This window comes from Microcebus murinus, chromosome 4 (assembly GCF_040939455.1).
Source record: "Microcebus murinus isolate Inina chromosome 4, M.murinus_Inina_mat1.0, whole genome shotgun sequence".
Taxonomy (NCBI): Eukaryota; Metazoa; Chordata; class Mammalia; order Primates; family Cheirogaleidae; genus Microcebus; species Microcebus murinus.
This window is the reverse complement of record NC_134107.1, coordinates 19942578-19967744: the sequence shown is the minus strand read 5'-3', so window position 1 is coordinate 19967744 and position 25167 is coordinate 19942578. Positions and strand designations below refer to the sequence as shown.

Sequence of the window (25167 nt, the reverse complement as noted above, 5' to 3'; positions counted from 1 at the left end):
TGGCCATGCTGGGGAGCTTTTCCTGGTTCCTTCCTTGGCTTGTCCATCATCTGTCTGTCATCCTAGAAAGGGAAGTTTCTTAATGTCTTTTTTCCTTTACATAGAGCTTCTTATTGTTAAGTAGTTCCTTTATCACCAGGAACTATCTAGAGATCGATGGTCTTGTATCATTGGTTCAATTTATTTTTAAATTGAAGATCTGACATACTATAAAATAAAACATTATTCTGGCCAGATTGTTATGAACAACACACATTCATGCCTGATCCATGAAACACTAAAATTCAAACACATTTTAATTATTGACCTCAGAACTTCTCATTGTGGTCTCTAGTAATAATATACAAGGAAAAAAGAAAATATAACATTTAGCATATGAAAACACAAATACTGAAAGACATGTACCTAATGTTTTTCATTCGAAGTAGATTCATGAACAGAAATTTGCAAAATTCTCCCAAAATCAGTTATTCCTTTAGCTTTCCATTTTATTTTCTTTGTTGATTTTAGCTAGGCATGATGAAATTCATTCTAATAAGTTGTGGGGTCCATGATCTTCAGATTTAACTTTGAGTTTACAGAGCAAATAAACTTCAGAAACACAGAGGCAACATTTTAGATTCTCCCCTGTGTGTTACACATATCCCTTCCATTTCTTTTCAATAGACAAAAACTTAGTGACAGTGCTACACCTGGATGCACAGGGGGCTGAGTAACATCTGCTGTACTTGGTTGGTCATGACAAGTACCCATCTCTTACTGCACAGGGGGAAGAATGGGTTTTATTGGACAATTATCAGCCCTGTCATAGGCACCCAACATCAGGAGTATCCACAGAAATATTTTTCACTCAAAATAAATTCAAGTTTATATTAATTGCAACTTATTATTGCCAAGTAGTATTCTAAGTAGCAAAAAAATTCTATATCCACATACAACAGTATAGTGGATTATGGTCTTCCAAAACATTCCATAGTAAGTCCAGAAGATTTGTGACTTTCCTAATTTTGAAGATATTGCATGAATTTTTCTCCAACTAGGGATTGCCAGTTTTTTAAGAGAGTGTTTATCTATTGAATCCTTCCAGCACTATAACTTTCCTGTGTTCCTCATAAATTTATCCCCCCACAAATACTCCAAATTCCCTTTCATTTGATCCTCTGGATCTCAGGTGAAGAATGAGCGGAATTCTCTACCTTTCCAATGTCCTATGTGAACATTTGCTTTCTTTTATTGCTTTCCTCTGTGTCCTCTCCATGTTTCCACTTAAGTGAGGCATTTTCTTCTCCCATAGTTCTCATGCTGAAGGCCTACAGATGAGACTTCATTCTGGTTGCTACTCACTGCTACTTCCTGCTCATTCCCCTGTTTCGGTTTGTGATTATTCCTAGTTTCTAATCTCAATCTGACCATGCCAGATTCCACTTTTCCTTATAAAGATCATTCACTGCTTCCAGGGTCATTTCCTCTTGTACCTTAAAAGTGCCAGCTCCTGAGTCACTGTCACTCAAAGTGCTTCTGCCATACATCTTGGAGATATTAACATCCACATGGATGATCATACCAATCTGCTGGCTCCTAAATTGACCAATTGGCCAATTTCCTTCTAGGAATCTCATCCTTTAATCTGTCTCAGTTGTTCACTTTGATGGTGATACCATAGACCTTGTCATTACCATCATTTTAAAACTTTCTGTAATCTCAATCTCATACTCACTAATTTTCAAACAATATCCATTATTGCCAGCTTCCCTCTAACAGTGCTCAACTCTAACAATTCTTTAATGCCATGGTCACATACAAACCAATGTTCTTGTCCACTTTTTACATGACCCAAGATATACTCTTGCCTAAGAAAATATGAAAAATATTTCTCTGTGTCCCAGTTATTCGCCCTCCAGATATGTGCATGGCTTACCCCCTCACTTCTTTTGGTTGATTATTCAAATGTATCTTCTCAGTAATGCATTTTCTGACTACCTCACAGTATAGCAAATCTCACCCACTAACATTTTGTGACTCCTATTCCAACATTTCTGTTTAAATTTTGTACTTAATACTTATTACCTAGCATGTCATATAGTTTATTTATTTATTTTATTTATTGTTTATATACCAAAAAATAATTTATATAAGGATAACGATTTTCTCTTTCTCAAAAACTTTACTGTGTGACCTTAATGTTAGATAATTAAAACAAAAAACAAAAAACAACTTTACTATTAAATTCCCAGTGCCTAAAATAGTGTCTTGCATATAGTAATTGGTCAATGTATATGTGTTGAATTAATAAATGAACGATAATAAAAATACATAAATGGGCTTCTTCTCGACGCAGTACAATAACTCATGGCCAAAAATACTCTTGCTGTGAACTAGAAATGCCAGATACAAGAGAGGAATCACCTATCTGAGGTACTAGAGACCTACTGAGAAAACCAAAGCTGAAAGGGATATTACTAGAGAGACAAGATCTTCAAAGAAGTGAGTTGAATTTTGTGGCCAGTTTTCCCCTGGGAGCATGTCTTGATTCTTGGCATGGGCAGGAACTGGAGAGTCAGGGCTTTGCACAGATGGAGGGTCCATGCTGGCGGTGGAGTGGTGAAGAGACACCAACAGAGCTTAGGGAGGAAATCTGGAGAGCCTGAATCAGGCAGTACTTTTTCCCCAGTTATAGGGGCTGTATAGATTGTTAGGGATTGAATTGCATCTCCCCCCAAAATGTTGAAATCCTAAACCCCAGTACCTGTGAATGTGTCCTTATTTTTTAAAAAAAGAAAATTTTCAGATGATCGAGTTAAGATGAGGTTATTTGGGTGAATGCTAATCCAACATATCTACGTCCTTATAATAGTGGAAAAGAGAAAAATACACACACAGGGAGACTTTCATATGAAGAGGGAGGCACAGAGATTGGGTGCTTCATCTATAAGCTAAAGAATTTCAAAGATTTCCAGCAAATCATCAGAAGCTGGAGAGAGGAATGGAACAGATTCTCCCTTTTAGTCCTCAGAAGGAACCATGTAATAAAATCAAATAATAAAAAAGCAGATGACAGAGAAGCAGAATCAAAATATAAAAGCTAAGAGAACATAGACAAAGCCAAAATGTGGATGTTTGAATAGACAAAAAAATTGATAAATACCCACCATTGTGCTAGTAGTTACATGGGTGTATACATATGTCAAAACTCACCTCTCATACATTTTAAAATGCTGCATTGTTTGTTGCGTAAATTATACCTTAAGAGGGAGATTTAAAATAAAAAGACATTGAAACAAACATTATTTTGGTTTCCATTATCTTTCTCTTTTTCCTTCCTTCCTTTACTGAATTATTGATTTCAAAATATTATAGAAACTACAGAAATTTTTATTAGTTGCTTTCATTGTAATTACTAGTGTGTATTTTATCAATATAATTACTATTATTAATAATTATTGATTATTATTAATTTATTTGTTATTAAATATTATATTTAATGGTAATATTTTCCAAAATGGGAATTAAGAGAAGTTAAGAAACTTGCCTATAGTCATAGAAATACAAATCATGGATTTAGAATTCAATTGTATTGGTATTAATATCTATTTGAGTCTTTATCTGGGCTATTAAAAAGATTTGGCCAAGAGAAGAAAGCTTCTGGTAACTTTTAGTAGTCTACACCTGAATGTGACTCTGAAGCCATGCCTGAGGGAGCAGGTGGTCACTGTCGTGGAGGTGTCCCATCGCACAGGGAGGAGGAGAGGCTCCAAGGACAGAATCTGCCCGTTGACAGCCTTGCTTGGGATTAATTGGCCCCTGGCTTGCTGTGGTCTTAGATTCACTGTGTTAAATAACTCACTGAGCAAATCCTTCAAGGTTTGGTGGGAGGGGCTGTGGTCTTTTTCCCTCTGGAGGCTGGGCCTCTGTGAATTTTTATGAAATCTCTATAAATATTTCATACAGAAGACATACATATCTAATTCATATGTTCTGACAGAGAATATTTTGGATTAATAGAGCTGTTTGATTGTATAGAGATGTTTCTATCTGTATAGTGGATTTTTTTTAGAAAGTTCTAGAAACAGAAGTAAGAAACTTTCTGTTGCTATTTTAGGCTCATTTTTAGAGTCTCATTTGAGTCTTTTAAGGGAAGGTTGGCTGGTTGTGGAGTATCTCCTCTCCCCATAGCTTATTCAGCAGAGTGTACAAGTCTAAATTAAAATTCACACCTTGTAGATAGACTGCACATGATTATCTTCAAAGTGAACCAGAACTGAAAAAGGCAAAACTGTGAACTTTCTGATGTTATCTCTTTTTGTTTAACAAGAAAAAAGGTAAGTTTTGAAGCCCAACTGAACTATTTCTTCTCTCTTGCCTCCAACTCAGGACAGCTTAGAGCAGCAGTTGTCATCTAGTTCTGTCTATCGAGAAATATGAGGTGCCAGGGACATATTTCCCCAAGTGATGAAACGATTTTCATGTTTCAGGATTCCCCAGCTTACATTGGACTCTGCTTCCTGCAGAAGTATCTCAGGGCAATTGGGACAGGAAAAGAAGACACAGTGAGGGGCACACAGATATAGTATCCAATACCTGCAGACTCCTGACTTGCCAAGTTTAAGGTCAGGACTAGGGCAGGGATGCATGCTGATTATACACAGTCAGGATGCCTTGATACTGATGATGGCCATGTTGGTTGTCCATGACCTTCGATGTCATCTGCTTACTACGTCATCTTTGTGAGGTTGGGGGAAGAAATAATAGATGAGTGGAGGAGAAAGAAACAAAAATTTTTAGGGATATCCTGGAGAAACTACTCTTTATCCCTGCCATGGGTTTTAGCTCATCTTTGTTTAATATATGTGCTTTTCTCTGTCTCATCTCCTGATTCCTTTTCTCTCTCTGAGTCTCGTTCACAGTAACATTTCCTGTTTCCTTTCGGATCTGAATCCTCCTATTATTATAACCTTTCTATCTCCTCCTCACTCTTACTTATCAAACATGCATATAAAACGCTTATCTCTTTGACTCATCCTGAGGACAGCATCTATTTGGTAGTCAAGACATGAACTGAACATGTCAGTGGTTTCCTTCCTCACCTGTTTATGGTTTCTTGGCTTTCAGCTGGCTGTACATGAATGGTCGATTCTGATGCCTTGCATGGCAGTGTGGGTGGGATGTGAGAGAGATTGCTGTGGATCACACAGGCTTGGGTTCTGGTCCTAGATCCTCGCTAACTGCTCACTGGTAAACTCTGCCTCCCAGCTTAGCCCAAACTGTACTAAGCAGAGCCACACCAGTGTGCCTTATGAGATATTGTACAATCAAATGGGCAAAAGATGTAGAAGGAAAAGTGAGAGAAGGATACACATATGAAATACATGATTGAATAATACATACACACACACACACATTTTAAGAGCGCAAGGCCATTAATAGTGACAGAGCTTTTTGGGAAATCTGAGAAGGCTTTGCTGAGCAGTTGGTACTTGAACTGGGTACTCTGTGCACAGGTAGAAATGGGGGGTTGAGGTCATAGCAGAGGGCAGGTCATTCAGCCTCTCTGAGATATGGAATAATCAGGGAGTGAGATGTCTAGGTGTATTTATGAGGCACAGAAAATGTCAGGCCTGGATGGAGCACGGATGATCAGGAGCACTGGGAGGACAAGTGGAAGGCAAGTGAGGGCACCAAGTCAGGGGCTTTGAAAGCTGCAGTGAGCATCTCAGCCATTGCATTTGCAAACTGGAGTAATCTTTTTTTATATTTATGAATCATCACGTTTTCAAAATGTCATTTTTCCTTTCCAAGTGGTAGTAATAAGGCAAAAAGGGGGAGAAGACAGTAAAAGCAAGAAGGGGGAACACTTGTATTTGAGTCCTTTTTTCTGTTTAAAGACAGAATAGCCATCTAAATAAAGGTCTGTGAGAATCCACTTCAAGGAATCTAGGATTGGCCATTTGTAATCTTGGCATTCATGAACTCTCAGCCTGGATCTTGGTACGTGTGAGCTAATAATTCTCATAATGAAAATTCACTGTGGTATCTCACCCAACATGAGTTATTATTTCACTTCCACTGAATTGTGGGACACATTTTATCTATAATTTGATGACTACTAAATATTGTACAAAATGAATTATGTTGTATGTCGTGGGAATATGAAAAAATCCTGTTACACCTGAGGGGAGATGTTTAACTTCGCTATTCCCCACATTTTCCCATCCTTCACAGGAGTAGTTGAGCGTGATGGCTTCTGATCCTGCCTCAGAAAGGAAGGGGCCAGTCTGAAGCCTCTGATGACCCTGTTTGGGAAGCCTGCAGGCACTACAGGGGTGTTGCTTCCCACTGATGTCTAGGTGCAGGGAACAGAAACACTGCTGTCTTCAGTGGGGCTCTGGCATCTCACAGGAGGTAGGCTCTTCACTACAGGTAAGCTCTAATCCAGTTGCACTCAATTTAGTTCTTAAAAAGACCACATACCATTAAACAACTCTGAGCATTTTTGTTTTTAGTTGATGAACAAAAAAATGCTCAGAGTTGTTTAACGGTATGTGATCTTTTTAAAAACTAAATCGACTGCTCTCATATTTTTATGTCTCCAGATTTTATACTTTGCCCATGAAAAGTTATTAAAACTTCACAACCTGTTTTTCATGGCCTTTGGAAGGGAGGACAACCTACTCTTTCAAGCCTTTCTAGGGTGACTGTGGAGTCTGACTAACTAGAGGTTTCATATGGATCTTCTATTTGCCTGATAATGGCCTTTCCCTCTGACTTCCATTAAAACTTGGTTTCCTTTCTCTCATTCTAAGTGCCCTCACTGGTGTGATTTTCATATCTCTTGGTCCCAACCCTTTTGACAAGCAAGACTTATTTTATTTCCCTTTTCCTCTTATCCTGGGTCCCATATGTTCAAGATATTATGTACGTTTATGCATTTTGTTTTTTATATTTATTAAAGATATTGGGCACTGTCATTCCTGGCTTCTGATCACTGCAAGAAAAAGCTAGTATTATCCACAGTGCTGATATAATTTCAGCCACCCAGCAAAGGCACTTGATGTTTTAAAACAGTTAGTTGTGCAACTGTATTATGGGTACATAAATAATTTAAATGGGCCTTTTTGAAAAATGGAGAGTATCTGTCGGAAAGCCAGCATGAATAACCATGATGAAATAGCTGCAACAACTACACACAGTGAGTAGCCTCATCTTCTATATACTTTGCACATACTGAATTATCTAACCTTTGTAGCAACACGAAAAGGTAGATCATTTTATTATTTATGTTTTACGTGTGACTATCAAGAGGCTTGTTAAATATCAGACCCCTGATGGGCTATGAGGTGGGATTTGAGTCCAGGCAGTGTGGCTTCAGAGTCTGCACTGATCACTGTGATAAACCAACACACCTCTGGACTCTAGTTCCAGTGTTTGCATTTCTGAGAACCTGGTTGAGAACCTGGCTTTCTTTAATTAAAGTTATAGGTTGTCTCTGCATAATTTTGAATTCTTCACTGAACAATCTATATTTTTAGGAATGTGTATTCTTCTCCCTAATGATAGTTTCCAGTCTTCTAATACCAATCACATAGTGCCTTACATAATTAATCATCTTTTCTACAATTTTCTTAAAATTCATGTAAGTTGTCATAAAAGGGAGCATTTTTCCTATTTTTCACAATAATATTTACACCATAATTTTAATTAATTGATGTATAATTTTAATTCCAGGCAATTTTGATTGAATATTTGAAATAAAAGATGATTATGTGATTACAGAAAAGTATAGAATATTATAATTTTTTAAACAAGGGACTAATTAAAATTGGAAAATTGACAGATGGAAATGTATAAAAAGGAAAAAGTTCACAGAAAAAGAGAAATAATAACAGAGAAAAGGCAAAATCACAATTTTGAATTAAAAATATAATTATGTGGCTAGATTAATGTTCATTTTACTAAAATATCAAGATTCCAAAAGATGGGCACCAAAAAAATGAAAGATGACCTGAAAGGCAGTATTTTAAAAAAATGTATAAAAATGTAAAATTTGGTTGATAAAGTTTATATGACTATAATAAAATATAAGTTTATTCCTATTAACCTAGTAAGATAATATGATATTGTCATAAGATAATTTTTTTTTGCGTGTGCCCCAAAGTTTTGGACCAATCATCAACAATGAAACACTAGCCATATTTGTACATGTAAAATAAGGCCATAGAGATATTATACCCACATATGCAAATATATTTATAAATATTTCTGGAAGTATATACAAAAACTAAGAGTGTATTCTGAAGAGTAAGATGATATATTCAAATCATCTGAAGGGAGATTTTAATATTTATATTCATGTTTTCCTGTATATTTGGAATATTTCATCATGATCATGAATTATTTTATAATAAATATATAGGTAATAAATGAGTACAAATTAATGAAAAATAATTTTAATACTTTATAACAATGATAATCTTTAGTATTTAGATAACAATATTGCACCCAGGAAATTACTCTCAAGTTTTTGCAGAGTTGATGTATAAGAGTGAAAAGATGAAGCGACGATTAATGTCTCAATGGACAAATGGTCACATAAATATTTCTTATAAAAATTTATATATTATACCACTAAATTGGCAAACTGTGAAGAGGATAACAACATGAGAATAACTCTAACAATTCTGTTAAGATCAGGATACAAAATCATATTATATGATGATTTCAATCATATAACCCATATATGTGATGAACTAGGACTTGAAATAGAAAAATCATAAAATTATACATTGAGATTATGGAATTTTTTTCAAATAATGTTTTTAGAAAAAGTATCCTAAGGAATTCAAGATGTACAAGTAAGGAGCCACATATATGATTGAAAAAAAAAAAAAACTCTACTTAGGTCCCAGTCATGTTGTAAATTTTATAAGAGGTCAAATTCATAGGCAGAGAAGCTCAATATGTTAACAGTATAAGTTTAAGTGTACAGTGAAAAGGGTAAAGAGTAGTTTCTTTCAATTATGCCAATTTCAAGATATCATCCAGACATCTGTTATATCATGACCATCAGTGAGCTGACATCTTGAACACAAGAGGCATAAGTGAATGGTTGTCAAAGTAGATTCTTTGTAAAGCATATTTAATCCAACATACTAAAGGGGTGAGGCATAATGGACACAAAAATGAATGAACTGAATGGGGAAGATGTTCTTCAGAGGGATTCTTCAACAATACTGATGCTTAATTATATTGGAATAGTCTATTTCAGATTGCAAAGCACAGAGATAAGATGCATAATACAAGAAATATATGTATATGTGTATATGTGAGGGTATAAAATCTTCTTTAATTCTTCTGAAAATTCAGAATAAGTTAGGGCACATTTCTGCATACCATTTTTCATATATAAAAGCTAGGTTTCAAAGTAGTTAAGTCACTTGTCCAATGAAAGAACACGTTCTGTAGTTCTCAGTATAGGTAAGAGTCAACATTTTTGAAGAGCATTTATTTTTTACTCCCTAAAGGCAAAAGCTTGGGTCCAGTCCACTGAGTTTCTGAGTTAACAGATAAATCCTGGAGGTGCCTCGGCATCTGCAGATGGACAAAGATTCATAGGCGATTCACAGAGGCAGTTGGAGGTTAACAGGCCTGGAACAGAACCAGGGAATTCCAAGGTCAGCCAATGGATCACCCCAAGATGTCATTTCTTTCCTTCTGTCTGCAGATTTTCCACCGGACCCTACCTACAGACGCTTATACAATGATTAATAGCAGTGTGACTGAATTCATTCTATTTGGGTTGACACAGGATGCTGGAAAGCAGAAAGCAATATTTGGGATCTTCTTGATTCTTTACCTTGCAACTCTGTTGGGAAACTTTCTCATTGTGGTGACTATTAAAACAAGCCAGACCCTTGGGAGTCCCATGTACTTTTTCCTATTCTACCTGTCCTTTGCTGATGCTTGCTTCTCAACCACCACAGCCCCCAGGTTGATTGTGGATGCCCTTTCTCAGAAGAAGACCATTTCCTACAATGAGTGCATGACTCAGGTCTTTGCAGCGCATTTCTTTGGATGCATGGAGATCTTTGTGCTCATTCTCATGGCCTTTGATCGCTATGCAGCTATTTGTAGGCCTCTGAGATACACAACAATTATGAGCCGGCGTGTCTGTGGTATATTGATGATTTTGGCATGGGTAGGGTCTTGCATTCATTCTTCAGCACAGATTTTCCTGGCTTTGAGATTGCCCTTCTGTGGCCCAAATGTGATTGATCACTATTTCTGTGATTTGCAGCCCTTGTTGAAACTTGCCTGCATGGACACTCATGTGATAAATTTACTTATTGTGTCTAATAGTGGGGCCATATGCATGGTGAGTTTCATAATTCTGCTGATCTCTTATATAGTCATCTTATACTCTCTGAGAAACCACAGTGCAGAAGGAAGGCGAAAAGCACTTTCCACATGCACTTCCCACTTTATTGTGGTTGTCCTATTTTTTGGTCCATGTATATTTATATACACATGCCCACCAACCACTTTTCCAATAGACAAGATGGTGGCTGTGTTTTATACAATTGGCACACCCTTACTCAACCCTCTGATCTATACACTAAGGAATGCAGAAGTGAAAAATGCCATGATAAAATTATGGTGTAGCAAAGTGTGATATCAGTTGATATATAATATATGAGGAATCTAATGCTTATTTGCTTAACTATTTATTTTGTTGCAAGTACTAAAAAAAGAAAACATTCTTGTCAGGAAATAAGCAATCAAGACATTCATGCAGATATATATGTGCTCATGTTTGTGTATTTGTCTGTGTAAATACGGATGTGTATATATAGCTTATTCTGAGAAGATTGTTCTAGACTATGATGGCTTAAAGCTCATAATCATTTTAATTAACCTATGATGGCCTTTTCTCGAATTCTATCCATACCTGGTCATCATTGCATGGTAACTTTGTTTCCTGTATAAGTTTTTCTTCAGAAAGAAATGTACTGACTAATGACAGAATGAATATGTGTATGTGTGTGTGTGTATGTACACCAATTCTTTTTAGATTTTACTCTAGTCCCTTATGAATGTGATCATAAGAGCTAATCCACAGGACTCTGGGCACTCATAGAGTCAAAATTGTTTTCTTGCCAACTTCAGATTAGAGAGGATGATCCCAAAAAATACTACTCTAGAAATCTGTGCTTAAGTCTGCCTCACTGGAGATATCTACCTCCATTCATTGATGCTCAAACTCCAATAAAAGCTGGAGAATTCAGAGAAATCCTACTGGAAAACCTCTCAAATTGCTTTGGTATGAAATCGGCATTGTTTTAACCCATTTTGGGCTGCTGTAACAAAATGCCATAAGCCAGGTATCTTATAAACAACAGATACTTATTTCTTAAAGTTCTGGACCCTGGGAAGTCCAATGTCAATGTGACAGCAGACCCTGTGTCTAGTGAGGGACCCTTCCTAGTTCATAGGCTGCAGTCTTCTTGCTATAACATTGCCTGATTAAAGGGAAAGGATCTCTATGGGGCATATTTTATGAGGGCTCTAATTACCTCCTAATACCATTACCTCACTGGTTAGAATTTCAACATATGAATTTGTGGGGAAGCATAAACATTTAGACTGTAGCAGGCATAGGGTAATTTGGACATAGTTTGTAATTCCAAATCTACTGTGTCTACTCAAGACTTTACTTTTAAGATTTTGGTATACGGAAAACGTTAATTCACGAATAACATATCAACACTGGAATTCAACAGAATTTATTTTATTTAGCAGCAGATTGTACTTTACTCCAATTTCAGAATCATTTGTTGGCACTCATTTAAAAGATAGACTTTTAGAGATAAACGTTAGTATAATTAAACTTATATGTTTTTCCATTCCTAAGATACCTCACTTGGGATAATGGGCACAAAAAGATATAAAGGACATTGGAAACCAAAGCAGAGAGGGGGTAAGAAGGGTATGAGGTTTAAAAACTTACCTATTTGGTACAATAAAAGCACTGTTCTGGTGAGAGGGACACTTAAAACCCTGACTTAAGCATTATACAAGGCATCCATTTAACAAAAACATTTGTACCCCCTTAATGTTTTGAAATTAAAAAAAAAACCCTTACCTGTAAACAGGGAGAACTTGAAAGTGTATTGTGCAGAGACTGACTTTAGAAAGACATACTGAGGAAAGGGGGGAGGAGAATCACTCCAAGTATGGGAGCGGGACAAAGAAAGGAGGTCTGAAAATCCATATTCGGTTGGGTCACTGGAAAACAGAAGTCTCTAAGTGATCTCAGGGAGATCTGAGACAGCTCCTATAAAATCCTTTTGTGATTTATATGGTCAGGGGAGTCATCTTCAGTTCTCCCATCTCTGCATTCAGGTCTGAGGCTTCTGTTTTATTTCTCCCCACTCCCTGCTTCCCTTCCCAGTCTGGTAACTGTCATTCCACTCTCTGTCTCCAGGAAATCAATGGTTTGTAGTATTTCGCTCCCATAAATGAGTGAGAACATATGAGATTTGTCTATCTGTGCTTAACTTATTTCCCTTAACATGATGTTCTCCAATTCTATTCATAACATTGGAAATGGCAGGGTTTCATTCTTTTCTGTGGCTACAAAATGTTCCATTATGTATATGTGTCACAATTTCTTTAACCATTCATCCATAGATAGGTGCTTAGGTTGATTCCATATCTTGGCTATGGTGAATAGTGCTTCAACAAACATGGGAGTGCAGATATCTTTCGATATATATAACAAGCATAAATATATATTCCCAGCAGTGGGATTTTCTGAGTCATATGGCACTTCTACTTTTAGTTTTTTGAGGAACCTGCATACTGTTCTCAATAGTGGTTGCACTAATTTACATTCCCACCAACACGTACGAGGATTCTCCCTTCTCCACATCCTCAGCAGGATTTGTTATTACCTGTATTTTTGATGAAGGCACTTTAACTGGTGTGAGAGGATATCTCAATGCAGTTTTGATTTGCATTTCTCTGATGACTAATGATGTTGAGCATTTTTTCATATACCTGTTGGCCACTTGTATTTCTTCTTTTGAGAAATGTCTATTCAGGTCTTTCTCTATTTTTTAAATGTGTTAATTGCTTTTTTCCTATTGAGTTGCTGGACCTACATCTATATTGTAGTTATTAATTCCCAGTTAGATGGGTAGTTTGCAAATGTTCTCTCCCATTCTGTGGGTTCTCTCTTTACTTTCTTGATTGTTTCCTTTGCTGTGCAGATGATTTTTAGGTTAATGTGATCCCATTTGTCCACTTTTGCAATGGCTTCCTGTGCTTTGGGGGTATTACTCAAGTCTTCACCCAGACCAATGCTTTGGGGATATTACTGAAGTCCTCGCTCGTTCTGAAGTATATCACCAATGTTTTCTTTTAGTAGTTTCATATCTTCCTATCTTAGACTTAATCCTTTAACCCTTTGTACTCGCTTGCTTTTTTCTCATTATCCACTCGACATTATCCACATTCCACATCCAAGTACAAAGGGTTAATTCATTTTGACTTGATTTTGTAAGTGGCAAGAGATGAGGGTCTAGTTTCATTCTTCTGCATATGGATATCCAGTTTTCCCACCACCATTTATTGAAGAGACTGTCCTTTTCTCACTGTATGTTCTTGACAACTTTGTCGAAGATAAATTCACTACAAATATGTGAATTTATTTCTGTGTTCCCTATTCTGTCCCATTGGTCTAGGTGTCTGGTTTTATGCTAGTGCCATGTTATTTTGTTTACCGAAGCTCTGTAGTATAATTCAAGTTAGGTAAGGTGATTCTCCAGTTTTGTTTTTTTTGCTCACAATGGCTTCATCTCTTCTGGGTCTTTTGAAGTTACATATACATTTTAGGATTATTTTTTTCTATGTCTATAAAGAATGTCACTGGTATTTTGGTGGGAATTGCACTGAATCTTTAGATTGCTTTGGATGGTATCGCCATTTTTACACTATTGATTCTTTCAATCCATGAACATGGACTATCTTTCTATTTTTCTGTGTGTCTTGTTCAAGTCCTTTCCTGAATGTTTTATAGTTTTCATTATATAATTCCTTCACTTCTTTGGATCAGTTTATTCCTAGGTATTTTGTTTTATTTGTAGCATTTGTAAATGGGATTGCATTCTTGGTTTCCTTTTCAGATTGTTTGCTGCTGGCATTAGAAATGCTACTGACTTTCGTATGTTGATTTTTTATCCTACAACTTTACTGAATTTGTTTATCAGTTCTAATAGTATTTGGGTCAAATCTTAGGTTTCTCTAGATATAAGATCATATCATCTGCAAACAAGCATAATTTGACTTCTTCCTTTTCCATTTGGATGCTGTTCATTTCTTTCTCTAGATTGGTTGCTTTAGCTAGATCTTCCAGTACTATGTTGAATAACAGTGGTGAAAGTCGGCATTTTTTTTGTTCCAGATCAGGCGTCCTCAAACTATGGCCCTCGGGCCACATGCGGGCCACCTAGCACATTTATCCAGCCCTCTGGGTGTTTTTGCCGCTGCTGCCTGTCCTGCTTAGCAGCCAACTTGTCCCTGGCCCACAGTACACACTCTCCAAAGGTTTGAGGAACAGTGAACTGGCCCCCTGTTTAAAAAGTTTGAGAACCCCTGTTCCAGATCTTAGAGGAAAGGCTTTCAGCTTTTCCCCATACAGTATGATACTAGCTGTGGGTCTGTCATAGATGCCATTTATCATGTTGAGATAAGTTGCTTCTATACCCAGTTTTTATCCTGTATTTTACTGAATGATTTTTCAACATTGATTCAAATGATAGTATGGTTTTTCTCCTTCATTCTGTTGATATGGTGCATCACATTGATTTGTGTATGTTAAACCATCCTTGCATACCTGGGATGTCTTTTTAAGGTGTTATTGAATTCAGTTTGCTAGTATTTTGTTGAGGATTTTTGCATCTATGTTCATCAGTAATATTGGCCTATAGTTTAATATTTTTGTTGTGTCTTTGGTTTTGGTATCAGGGTTATTACACAACTAATAGAATGAGTTTGGGAGGATCCCTTCCTCCTCAATATTTTGGAATAGTTTAAGTAGGATTAGTAGTTCTTCTTTGAATGCTTGCGGAATTCAACAGTGAAGCCACTAAGTCCTAGATATTATTTTCGGCAGACTTCTTATTGCTTCTATCTTGTTACTTTTTATTGGTTTATTCAGGTTTTGAACTTATTTCTGGTTCACTCTTGGCAGTTTGTGTATGTCTAAAAATTTATGCATTTATTCCAGATTTTCTAATTTATTGGCATATAGTTACTCTTGGTAGCCTGTAGTGATCCTTTGGAGTTTTGAATCTTGCAGTATCAGTTGCAATATCAACTGATGAAGACAGAATTTTATATCAGCAACAAAGAGTATAATATTGGACAAATTCTGGAAAGGAAAATTGTTATCCCTCACCTGCCTTTTCTTTTGCTTGGCCGTGGCTCCCTCTGTCTCTTTTTGTTTTCTAATTTAAACTTAAAAAATAATTTACCCTATTTTTTCATAACTGTGAAAAATTATGTTTTTTGTATTATCTACTCTATTTCATCTTTACAATCTTATGTTTAAGTTGTTCTACTCTGTTCCTCTATCAAAAGAAATAATAAAGGATTAAGCAAAGCAGGGCATGGAATGAAGTAGAAGATGCTAACTGTGGCTTGGAGTGAGAATCAGGGTTCCATAATGAATTGGTCAAATCTGTTGCTGAGTGATATTTATAAAATATCACCCCGTCTGGGACTGTGTTCCATACCAGGTGATTCATCTGTGTCAGAAAACACATATTTAATTTCAATTAAAAGAAAATTACATTCTTTCTTAATTTCACAGACAATTAAAGTGATGGAGCTTCTGGGTCATAACTTTTCTGATAAATTACTTCAATTTTGCATTTTTCTGTGAGGTATGAATAAACATATAAGTACATAGGATAAAATGTTTAAATAATGTTTAAAGCAACACATTGTTTGGTGTCATCCCTTTCTGAAAGGACATGCTGAGTTAAGTTCAAGTTGTTCCTCAGACTTCAGTCTCAATGCTATGTTTTTGTTTTTGTTTTTTAGAGTAAACAGACCTGGTCTGGTCTATCTTTTTTTCAAATAATACAAAAAGAGAAAAATTCCTTTATTCTTTACAAATTTTACTTCAGTTGTAAGGTCATGGATCTTCAAGATCAACTTTCTGAGAGAAAAAATAACCTTTTGATTATCTATGAATCTTTGCATTCTTATACATAAAATGTTATTCTTTAATGCACACTTATTGCTACCCTAGTCCCAAAACAATGTCTTTTGTCCTAATCGATTGATGCTGCCATATCCTAGAACTCAGCTTTTTTACTTATTAAGTGCACAGGGAGTTTGCCCTAGTTCCGTGATTCTATCACTGTATACACACTACTGTATATGTTAACATGAAGGAAAATCAAAGCATCTTCTAATAGAAACCCAGAAGTTGAAAAAAGAATAAAAATCCTCTAATTGATCAGGGGCATAAAAATTTTGCCAACATTTGAGCAAGTCAAACCACATAAAACTATGTGTTGGACAATCATACTGATGGAAAATTTCCAAACCCTGGTGGAGCTGAGAACCAATTGTATAGGTTGATGACCCCTCAGGGAAATTTCTTTAAATTCTAGTAGAAACCTGTGGAGGAAACTTCTGCTACTTTATTTGTTTTTCTTAAGACTATGTTAAAGACAGCACTTGATAAGCAGTGGGTAACATTCTCTACCTTGTCTGCCAGAGATGCTCTTCCTGTCTCTCTTAGATGTAAATGGAAGGGTTGGAAACCATCTTCCCGATTTGGCCAGCCACCAAACGGGCTTCTCTCCATAATGAATGGGAGATTAACATCACCAGAATTTTCAAGAAATTGACAAATGGTGAGATTTATAATTCCTACGTTTGCATTTTTAGAGAGGATTTCAAATTGTGAAGTAGTGCCTCAAAGTGTGAGTGTCATGGTCAGGCTGTAAAGTTTAATGCAATCCATGAGCCTTTCACTTAATACTGGGCACACTTGGGCTAGTTACATAATCTTTCTGGCTCTCAGACTCCACACACTTAATGAGGATAATAATATTACCAAGATGAAAAGATGTGGAAACAAATAAAATACTTTTGGAGTCCATAAGACAGTTTTTGACACATAAAAAGTATCCAATATATAGCCCTGTTAGAATGGAAATTGGTGTTTTGTTTTTTGGAGAAGCTGTAGGAGCACCTAATTACTTCAAGAGTAATGAAATTAGACCTGTCTTCAGCCTTTCATGTTATTCAAGTTAAATCTAAATAACTTCTAAAAGCAACAAGTGCATATTTTTGTCATTGCTCTCTAATAGCATTTTATTTATTCTTTCATTTATCATTTATGATCTCATGCTCTCACCATCCTGATGTTTTAGATTAAAAAGCAGAATATTCTGCTGCATAATGTTGTGTAAAGGACACTGATGTAATACGGTAAATTCAAGTGCTGTTGTACCATATATAGGGTTATTGATATAGAATAAAGCATATATTCTATTGATATAGAACAAAGCATTTATTTTATTGATAACAAATCAAGCATTTATTCTATTGATAAAAAAATACAGCATTTATTCTACTGATATAGAATAAAGCATTTTTTCTACTGATACAGAATAAAGCACTTACTATTTCCACTGTGACATCTTAACAAATGGCACAGGGAAGGACATTAAGGGTATGAAAGTTGCCTCACATCATAGAATGAAGTCCTCTGAATTTAACTATGTCTAGTTTATTTCACTTACACATTTGATGTCACAAATAGAATTAGATTCCTGCCTCAGAAGTGTTCAGAAAAATTTAAATTTCTTTAGTGCTACTTGCCCTGGCTTTGTCTTACCTCCAAATTGAGCTAAATCACTAAGACCAGAAAAAAAGAAGGTTAAGGCATAGATCAGAAGGAACACAAGTAGACACAGAGAAAGGTTTTTGGTTTTTTTCTTTGTTTCTTTTGATCTTTTTCAAATTCCAGAAAAAGTAAGAGTATAAATGTTGAGAGATTTAGGGAAATAAGGAGAACACATAGAGGGGAGAGAAAAGGATCTGAATTTCTGACTTTTGAAGAGACCATCCCAGGTTGTCAGAGAAAGGAATATTCTTAACTGGACAGGCAAGGAATAAATCTTTTGTTGCTGAATAATAATCCCGGATCAAAAATGTGGTGTATTTAAGGAACTCAACAGGGAGAGTAATTACAAATAGGATTTTAATTTATTATTTTTCTTTGTAATAACAGTATTTGGAAAAATGTATGCAAATGTGACTGATATGTGACACATATATACATATAAATGCATATAAAATTTACTACTTGAAATATATAGCCACAAAATATCACTTTTAATGACACTATTAATTTCTCTTATGATTCTGAATGTTATGTATATTTCAACCTCGAAATAGAGATTCTATTATTTTCAGAATGAATGATGCTAGATTTAGTTTTCTAGCAAAATCTGATGGGAAGGAAATAGTAGGCAATGTAAATAGTGGGCATGAGAAGGTCAACTTCCCAAGGTCCCAGCTCCAGCTGATGCTGTGAACAGGACATAAGCAATCTGAGGTGCAGCCCCAGCATATTAAGGGTGTGGCTGTCAGGAAAGACCAGGAGAAATGTGGACAGAATAAGCTGCTAGTAGAGGATAATGTGAACTTAATATTGCTATCAATGTGAGTGCATAGAGGACAGGGAGGGCTGGTTGCATGGTATGGCCATTTATGAAGCATATACAAGAGTTTATAATTTAATATAAGATTCTGTGTAATGTTAGCATGTTAGTTCCATCTATAAAATAAATTATCCCCAAACCCTACCTCCTTTTGTCTGAAGTGTTTAGATGGTAAAAAATATGATATTATGTGTGGGCTTTGTTGTTTTGATGTTTAATTTTAAACATCCTAATAATATAATCTATACATTGCAAATAAAATTTCTCAATAATTTTATATATTTCCTTCTAGATTATAAAATTATATTTAAGATATCTGTACAAATTAGCGGAGTTATTACAAGTTTTCTGTTTTTCTCACTCATAAAGATGCTTCACCTTATATGTCCTCATATTATTAGTGTTTTACTTATCACACCATGTGTTATTAATTTGTGATGGCCTGATTTAGGTAAACTTCTTCCTATCATTGAACATTTTACATATCTCTCAATTTTCACTCTTATAAATGACATGGTACCATCTTTCATTATAAAACTTCCCCATCACGTTTCACCTTCCGAATAAAGTTTTAGAGTTGGGGTTACTTGTATAAAATACACAAACATGTTAATAATTCTGAAATTATTTACTATATGTCTTACAAAACGATTACATGGATGAAACAGTTTCACTGCAATTTTAGAATGGGTATAATTAAAAAATTGCAAATTAAAAACACACATTCCTAAGACAGATTCAAATTTCTAGCTTGCTTGTGTCTGTAGGTGGATGCTACTTAAAAACAATGCTGATATTAATATTTGACTTCTACTTTGTGAACACATTGATAGTAACTACCTATTTGACTCTCATGGGTCAGGAAGCTTGAACAAGTGTTACTATCTGTTTTATAGCAGAAAAAGCTGAGGAACAGTGGTTTGCTCAGTGACACACGGCTAGTACACAATCAAGCTGGGATTGTTTGAGTTTTGCTAGCACAAATTGAACAATTTTTTCTCTTCAATTAACTTTCCATTTGGAGTAATTTTAGATTCACAGAAAAGTTGCTAAGAGAGTATACCAACTTTATGCTACTCAGTTTCCGTTACTCTTATCAACTTACATTACCATGGGTATATATGTCAAGACTATGAAATGAAACTGATATATTACTCTTAACTAAACATCAGATTTTTATTCACATATCATTAGTTTGTCCACTACTGTTCTTTTTCTGTTCTAGGATTCAATCTAGGACAACACATTGCATTTAGGGCAATTATCTTTTAAGTGATTTAAAATCATAACTCTTGTGATCACAAACTTTGAGGACACTATAGTCTCCATTGTTAAAGTTTTAACACTAACATTGGAAATTCCTTTACCTGAAAGAAGAAGGGGTGGGTTTCTTTATATCTAGTGGACATTTTAATTCTAAAATGGTATTGCTCTTAGAACACCCAGGATAAAGGAAGTGGAGAATTAAGAATTGCATAATTATGCCATTAATATAGAGCCTTCTGTTCCTTTCCACCACCCATCCAATTAAGTTTCTTTGTGCAATGAAGCTATCTGAATAGGAGTGGATGCTGGGGGGGTCTGAGGGCCACAATAATTTAATCAGGGATTACGAAGGACATTAAAGTGTTGTACACTTAAAAAATGTCACTTTTGGGCCGGGCGCGGTGGCTCAAGCCTGTAATCCTAGCACTTTGGGAGGCCGAGGCGGGTGGATTGCTCGAGGTCAGGAGTTCGAAACCAGCCTGAGCAAGAGCAAGACCCCGTCTCTACTATAAATAGAAAGAAATTAATTGGCCAACTAATATATATATATAAAAATTAGCCGGGCGTGGTGGCACATGCCTGTAGTCCCAGCTACTCGGGAGGCTGAGGCAGTAGGATTGCTTGAGCCCAGGAGTTTGAGGTTGTTGTGAGCTAGGCTGACGCCACGGCACTCACTCTAGCCTGTGCAACAAAGTGAGACTCTGTCTCAAAAAAAAAAAAAAAAAAATGTCACTTTTGTACTGAGACCAACCATGCAAAATATTTTACACCTGTACATTAAGAGCAGGATGAGTAAAAACCATGTTGGTCATGGTAAAGCAGAAATTAGGAGTGAGTGAAGATGTTACCATTTCTTCTCTGTGTCAATTACTCTGGAAGTTTGTTCTCACCACTTATCATGACCTTCTCTGCTTACTATTGCATCAATGTTTTTGAGTGTTGCCTTATCTGATTCTCACAAGAACCCTATCAATAGACATTCTTCTTATACCCATTTACAGAAGTGGCAGCTGAGGCTTTCAAAAAAAACCCCAACAAACAAAATTTGAAGAATTTTAAATAATGTATTCCACCCCAGTAGAATATCCTGGATTTCAACCCAGGTTTATGTGAGTCTGGAGCTGATGTTCTTACTCATTTCACTTCATTGTCTTTCTTCCTTTGGTCCTAGGCTAAGCTGAGCACTGCTGGGTCATATACTGGTATTTTTTGCTTTGTAATAAGTGGTTATTCATTGATACAATGACCTTACAAGGTTGTTTTAACACTTGTTTTCTTGGTTATAACTTGTAACTGGATATGGGGTTCATAGTGCAGATAATAGTATTAATGACCCTGGAAACAGAAATAGCTGGGGTTTTTGTGAATAAATTTTTTTATTTCAACATATTATGGGGGTACAAATGTTATTAAGGTTACATATATTGCCCTTGCCTCCTTTCCCCCCTAGAGTCAGAGCTTCAAGCATGTCCATCCTCCAGGTGGTGTGCATTGCACTCATTATGTATGTATATGCCCATCCCCTCCCCCCCCCCGCCTGCCTGACACCCGATAATTTTTTTTTTGACATTTTGGTTACATTTTATATCTTTGTGTCTGTCTAGGAAGGGTTAGAGGTATGCCCTTCCCCTCCACAATGCTCACCACATCCCTAAGATGTGGGTCTTACCCCCCCCCCCAATCCCTGAATCCCTGGTGAACACCACCACCCTTTGAGCATCATCGTGTTAATCAGTCAGTACCAATTTGATGGCGAGTACATGTGGAGCCCATTTTCCTGATCTTGTGTCAACTCACTTTGGATAATGGGCTTAAGGTTATTCCAGGATAGTATAAGCAGTGCTAGCTTGCTGTCATTTCTTAGAATTGAGTAATATTCCATTGTGAACATATACCAAATTTTAATTATCCACTCATGAATTGATGGGCACTTGGGTTGTTTCCATGTCCTTGCAATAGTGAATTGTGATGCCATAAACATTTGGGTGCAGATGTCTTTATAATAGAATGTCTGCATGTGTCAACATTTGTATATGTTTGTTATAAAATAGGTGAATAAAAGAATAATGGGGTTTATTGTGAAACTTACAAATAAGCTGACTCTTTAGAAATAGCTGTTTTTAAGTAAGCCAAAGGATGGATATGAACATACACAATTGTGTATTTGGTAGTTAGTTTTGTTAACATTGTAAATGGTTTCTGTTAACTCTAAGTCGCATTCATAAAAATCAGCTTATTTGTAAGTCTCACAGTAAACCCTATTATTCTTTTATTCACCTATTTTATAACAAACATATACAAATGTTAACACATGCAGACATACATATGTGCTATTTGGCTGATGCATTTCAGTTACACATATAGATGAGGATACAATCATCCTGTGAAGCTGTGTCTACCTGTGGAAAATGAAGTCAAAACTTGGATAATTATCTGGATGACTCATTCCAAAGCTTTCTGTGGGTAAGGTGGATGGCTCTTTAAGTGAGTTAGTAGAAAGTACAATTGATAAGGGTACTTTTTCATAAGGAACATTTTTACATTTTCAAATTTTACCTTTAATACAGTCCCGGGAGATGAGCAGGTAAGCTATTAATATATACACACCTCTCTGTTTACAATAATGTCAAATGAATTTGAAACATGTATATCCAATAGTTATACTGGATCAGACCTGACCACACTGTGTAAATAGATGGCAAATAATTAATAAAACATATATGAAAGTTATTGTTTCTCTTCCTTGCCTATGTGGTTGTTGCCAATTTGTATATGTAAGTGCTGATAGAAAAGTCACCCTGCTCTGAAGTTCTTGGTGAAAAAGAAAAACTCCACTCCTCTCCCTGTTAATCCAGTGGGTGCTGGAGCCAGAGGTTATGTGTTCAAACACCAGATCAAGCATGTATTGTTTGCTTGAACTGAACCTGTTTAAGCATGAGTGTCTTACCAATGAAACAGGGACAATATGACCTATCACAGACTATGTTCTAGGCAGTGGGTCCTCTGAGCCCCGCCTTACTTCACTTGTTCATCATGACAACACTCTGATGTTGGCATTATTGTTTTTACAAATTTCTGTTCTCATTTTAAAATGACAGATTATAAAACACTAAACCCTAAGTACCTATTTGTTGTGTATTAAATGTATAGCCTGTCATTTTCCCCAGATCATTCTCTTTTATGAAGAATGAATTAATTCATTTAAAGGCTCAATCCACTTTAGACTTTCAAAGAAATATTTGAGGAGTAGCCGTGATTTTCAAGAGGCTTTTAAACTGTAGGGTTTTTTTCTTCTTCTCTTTGTAGACAAGGCAGTCTCCAGATTAGGAGACCATGCTAGTCACTCAGACCCCCATTCCATGCCAATGGCAGGCATCACTAATAAATTACAGTCCTCCTTTCCTCATAACTTGGAGGTAGCTTCAGAATGCTTCTCAACAATTCACTCCAGGAAGCTACTAGTAAATGATCAAAGCTGGTATTTGAGATGAAAACTATTTTTCCTGTCTACCACATGTGGATGCTTTCCTTCCATTTATTGAAACTATGGCCCTTTTAACACATTCAGTAATTTATCTCCACCTCACTTCTGTCTGACCTTTCACTACCACCTTCAACACTTTTGAATTTTATGTTCACAATGACAGCAGAAGCACTAAAGATAATTTTGCATGTGGATGCTCCAACTTGTTGATGACTGCAATATTACAAATTGAACTGAAGCAATCTTTTCTTTATCATAATTACAGATTCTACATGATCACCACTGTTGGAGGTTTCAGCTTTTCCTTGGAAATCATGCAAAACCAAAGCTTTGTTACTGAGTTTGTCTTCCTGGGGCTTTCACAGAATCCAAATGTTGAAAAAATATTATTTGTTGTATTTTTATTTGTCTATATTGCAATAATCGGGGGCAACACGCTAATTGTATTAGCCATCTTCAGCAGCCCTGCACTACTGGGGTCCCCCATGTACTTCTTCCTGGCTTTCCTGTCCTTTATAGATGCATGTTTCTCCTGCGTCTTCATGCCAAAGATGATCATGGATTCCCTCCATGAGAGGAAAACCATCTCCTTTGAAGGATGCATGATACAGCTTTTTGCTGAACACTTCCTTAGTGGGGCAGAGGTGATTGTCCTCACAGCCATGGCCTATGATCGGTATGTGGCCATTTGCAAGCCTTTGCATTACTCTTCCATCATGAACCGGAGACTCTGTGGCATTCTGATAGGAGTTGCCTGGGCAGGGGGTTTCTCGCATTCCATGATACAAATTCTCTTCACTTTCCAGTTGCCCTTCTGTGGTCCCAATGTCATTGATCACTTCTTGTGTGACTTGTATCCATTACTGGAACTTGCCTGCACCGACACTCACATATTTGGCCTTTTTGTGGTCCTCAATAGTGGGGTTTTCTGCATCTTAATCTTCTCCTTGTTGCTTGTCTCCTATGGTGTCATCTTGTTCTCTCTGAGAACTCATAGTTCTGAAGGGCGGAGAAAAGCTCTCTCTACCTGTGGATCTCACATTGCTGTTGTGGTTTTGTTCTTTGTCCCATGCATATTTGTGTACACACGACCTCCATCTGCTTTCTCCTATGACAAAATTGTGGCAATAATTTATGCCATCGTAGCTCCCTTGCTCAATCCTTTGATTTATACTTTTAGGAATAAGGAAGTGAAAAACGCCATGAGGAAAGTATGGAAGAGATTGGTGGTGGTTTCTGATGGAAAATGAAATATTAAACTTTAAAAAAAATAAAATCCAGGTTAATAGTAACAAAATCAAAATAGTCTTAGACAACACTTTATGGGATATACCTAGTACAGAAAGAGGTAAGGCAATGTTATAACAAAAAGCATTAAAAGAGGGGTAAGAAAATAATGTTTTTACCCTCTGATCACTCATCAAGCCTGTGTTGTCAGCCTTGTATCACATATGTAAATTAAAGAATATTGACTTTTATATTAACTTAGAATTTAACAATTAAAAGAAGCATGACAAGAGAAATTACCTCATCACACTGTTTACCATTCACTTCATGCTTTGAAAAATCTTTTTGGAGGGAAGACAACAATATCTCAGAAATTAGGAACAGAAATTTACCCAAACTATGCCAATTGAAAAGAAGGTTATGTTTGGAACACTGATATTAGTGTCT

At 36.2% G+C, this 25167-nt stretch overlaps 2 protein-coding genes across 2 annotated transcripts; both read left to right on the top strand.

Moving 5' to 3' along the window:
* The first annotated feature begins 9754 nt into the window (after positions 1 to 9754).
* LOC105884130 (olfactory receptor 4C11-like) lies at positions 9755 to 10666 on the top strand. The gene has a single exon (XM_012787842.1). It carries the CDS (start codon positions 9755 to 9757, stop codon positions 10664 to 10666), a length of 912 nt encoding a protein of 303 aa, XP_012643296.1.
* A 13141-nt stretch (positions 10667 to 23807) lies between these two features.
* Positions 23808 to 24743, top strand: LOC105884164 (olfactory receptor 4C15-like). Its single transcript, XM_012787882.2, has one exon. It carries the CDS (start codon positions 23808 to 23810, stop codon positions 24741 to 24743), a length of 936 nt encoding a protein of 311 aa, XP_012643336.2.
* The last annotated feature ends 424 nt before the right edge of the window (positions 24744 to 25167 follow it).